At 58.9% G+C, this 2,596-nt stretch overlaps 1 protein-coding gene across 1 annotated transcript; it reads left to right on the forward strand.

The window, feature by feature from the left end:
- Window positions 1–23: 23 nt before the first annotated feature.
- On the forward strand, window positions 24–2,569 carry EMH_0086190 (uncharacterized protein; the record flags this gene model as incomplete). The annotated part of the gene is given in 3 exon segments (XM_013501003.1): window positions 24–835; window positions 839–904; window positions 1,093–2,569. Coding segments are annotated over 3 exon segments (2,355 nt in total).
- Window positions 2,570–2,596: the final 27 nt, after the last annotated feature.

Genomic DNA, 2,596 nt, shown 5'->3' on the forward strand with positions numbered 1-2,596 from the left:
GCAGCAGCAGCAGCAGCAGCAGCATGCAAGGGTGCAGCAGGGTTTATTCTTCTTCTTATCTTCCCAGCCCGGTGTACTGCATCTGCTGCAGCACATCCACAGAGGAGCAGCAAACAGCAGTTCAGTCGGCGCTGCAGCAGCCTTCTGTTGCTCTCTGTGCTTGCTGCCCCTCCTGCTCCTGGCAGCAGCAGCAGCAGCAGCAGCAGCACGAAGAACAGCAGGGACAAGACCAGCAGCAACTGCTGCACCAGCAGTCGCAGCCGCAGCAACACGAACTGCAGCAGCAAGAACTGCAGCAGATAGAACTGCAGCAGCAACAATCCCAGCTGCAGCAAGATGTGCAGCAGATACAGCAGCAGGAAGAGCAGCAGCAGGAGCAGCAGCAGCAGGAAGAACAGCAGCAGCAGCAGCAAGAGGAACAGAAGGGTGGGCTGCTGAGCGGCGTTGCTGCCTGGTTCAGCAGATGGCCTGTTGCTGCTGCTGCAGCAGCAGCAACGCCAAGAGAGGCTGAAGCTGAGGAGACAGCAGCAGCAGCAGCAGAGACAGGAGCAGCAGCAGCAGAAGCAACAGAAGAAGCAGCAGCAGCAGCAGCAGCAGCAGAAGCAGCAGCAACAGTGCGAGCGTGTGAAGTGCGGCGCCCCCAGAAGATGCCGCCAGCAGCACTAAGCAGCAGCAGCAGCATTCCGTTTGTACCTATCAAGCTGCGAGTATTGAGAGCAAAGAAGGAGAAGGTTGTTGCTGCTGCTGCTGCTGCTGCAGCAGAGCCGTGGCTGTCTCCCAGCAGCAGCCCAACAGCAACACCCCGCAGCGACGGAGCAGCAGCAATTCGTTTCGTGCNTGGCTGTCTCCCAGCAGCAGCCCAACAGCAACACCCCGCAGCGACGGAGCAGCAGCAATTCGTTTCGTGCTGCTGCAGACACAAATAAGAAAAGACAAAGAAAAACGAAGGCTTGTTGCTTTCCATCCACCTGTACATACACTGCAACAAACAGCAATCCTCAGGCAGCAACGGCAGCAGCAAGAACTGCTGCTGCTGCAGCAGCAGCAGCAGCACAGCAGCTACTGCGCGCCCTCTGCATGCAACCTCCTCAGAGAGGCCTCACAGGACTCGCAGCAGACTGCAGTTACTATCAACTTTCAGCACAAGCCATCGCTGCAGCAGCAGCAGCTGCAGCAGCTGCTGCTGCAGGAAGGGGAAGCGGAACAGCAGAGGGGGCTGCAGCTGCAGCAACTCAGCATGCAGCAGCAGCAGCAAAGAGAAAAATACCGCCAATTGAGCCAAATGGAGCAAGAGCTTCAGCTGCGTCTTCAGCTCATGCAGCAGCAGCAGCAGCAGCAGCAGCAGCAGCAGCAAGTGCTGCTGTCTCCCTCATGTTCTGAACGGTCAGTATTGGGGGGCAGCGGCGTCTCCTCACGGGCGCTTGAGACTGCAGCAAGAGCAGCAGCAAAGGTAGCAGCAAGACGCGAACTCGCAGCAGCTGCTGCTGCAAAAGCAGCAGCAGAAGAAGCAGCAGCTGCTGCTGCCGCAGAGGCTGAGGCGGAGGCAGCAGCAGAAGCAGCAGCAGCAGAAGCAGCAGCAGCAGAAGGCAGCAGAGCGACCTCAAGGGCTGCTGCTGAAGAGACAGCTCAAGCAGAAGCAGCAGCAGCAGCAGAAGCAGAAGCGGAAGCAGCAGCAGCAGCAGCAGCAGCAGAAGCCGAAGCAGAAGCAGCAGCAGCAGCAGCAGCAGCAGAAGCAGCAGCAGCAGCAGCAGCAGCAGCATTTCAGGAGCAGCAAGAGCAAGAGGCAAACAGGAGGAAAGAGAGCGAAATACAGGAAGCAGATCTGCTGCTTGAAAGCAGCAGCAGCTGCTGCTGCAGCAGCAGCAGCAGCTGCTGCCCTGTCCATACACCCGAGGATACTGCAGCAAGACAAGCTGAAGCAGCGAGACAGGTCACCTGCTGGCTCACCATGAAGGCCTCCTGTCTGGGTTCTTCCTGCTGCCAGAATGAGCAGCAGCAGCAGCAGGAAGAGGAGCAGCAGCAGGAAGAGGAGCAGCAGCAGCAGGAGCAGCAGCAGCAGCAGCAGGAGCAGCAGCAGCGTCTCATCAGCGCCGGCAGCAGCCGCTTATCGTTGACTGCAAATTCAGAAAATTTCCTCACCACATTCAATCTGAACCCTGAGCAGCAGCAGCAGCAGCAGCAGCAGCAGCAAGAGCAGGAGCAGCAGCAGGAGCAGCAGCAGCAGCAGCAGCAGCTTCCCAGCTGCTGCTTCTCTCGGGGAGCAAGATCTGGTGGCAGCAGCAGCAGATCTCTGCCTGCTGTGGTAGCGGAACTCAGCAGCAAAGAAGCAGCTCCAACAGAAGCCTCAGGCATGCAATACATTCTGCTGCAGCAGCAGGAGCTGCAGCAGCAGCAGCTTCTGCTACAGCAGCAGCAGCTGCTGCAGCAGGAAGATCTGCTGCAGCAGCAGCAGGTTCAGCCAGCAGCCTACGTCATCATGGCTCCTTGGGGGGCCCCCTTGCCAGAGGGAGATGGCTGTACCCTCGAGGGCCCCCATAGGGGCCCCCGTAGGGGCCCCCTTGAACCCTAGTGAGATGATAGAGGCAGCGCCAGTACC

The sequence above is a fragment of the Eimeria mitis genome, genomic scaffold, assembly GCF_000499745.2.
Source record: "Eimeria mitis Houghton genomic scaffold, Emh_scaff6142, whole genome shotgun sequence".
NCBI lineage: Eukaryota > Apicomplexa > Conoidasida > Eucoccidiorida > Eimeriidae > Eimeria > Eimeria mitis.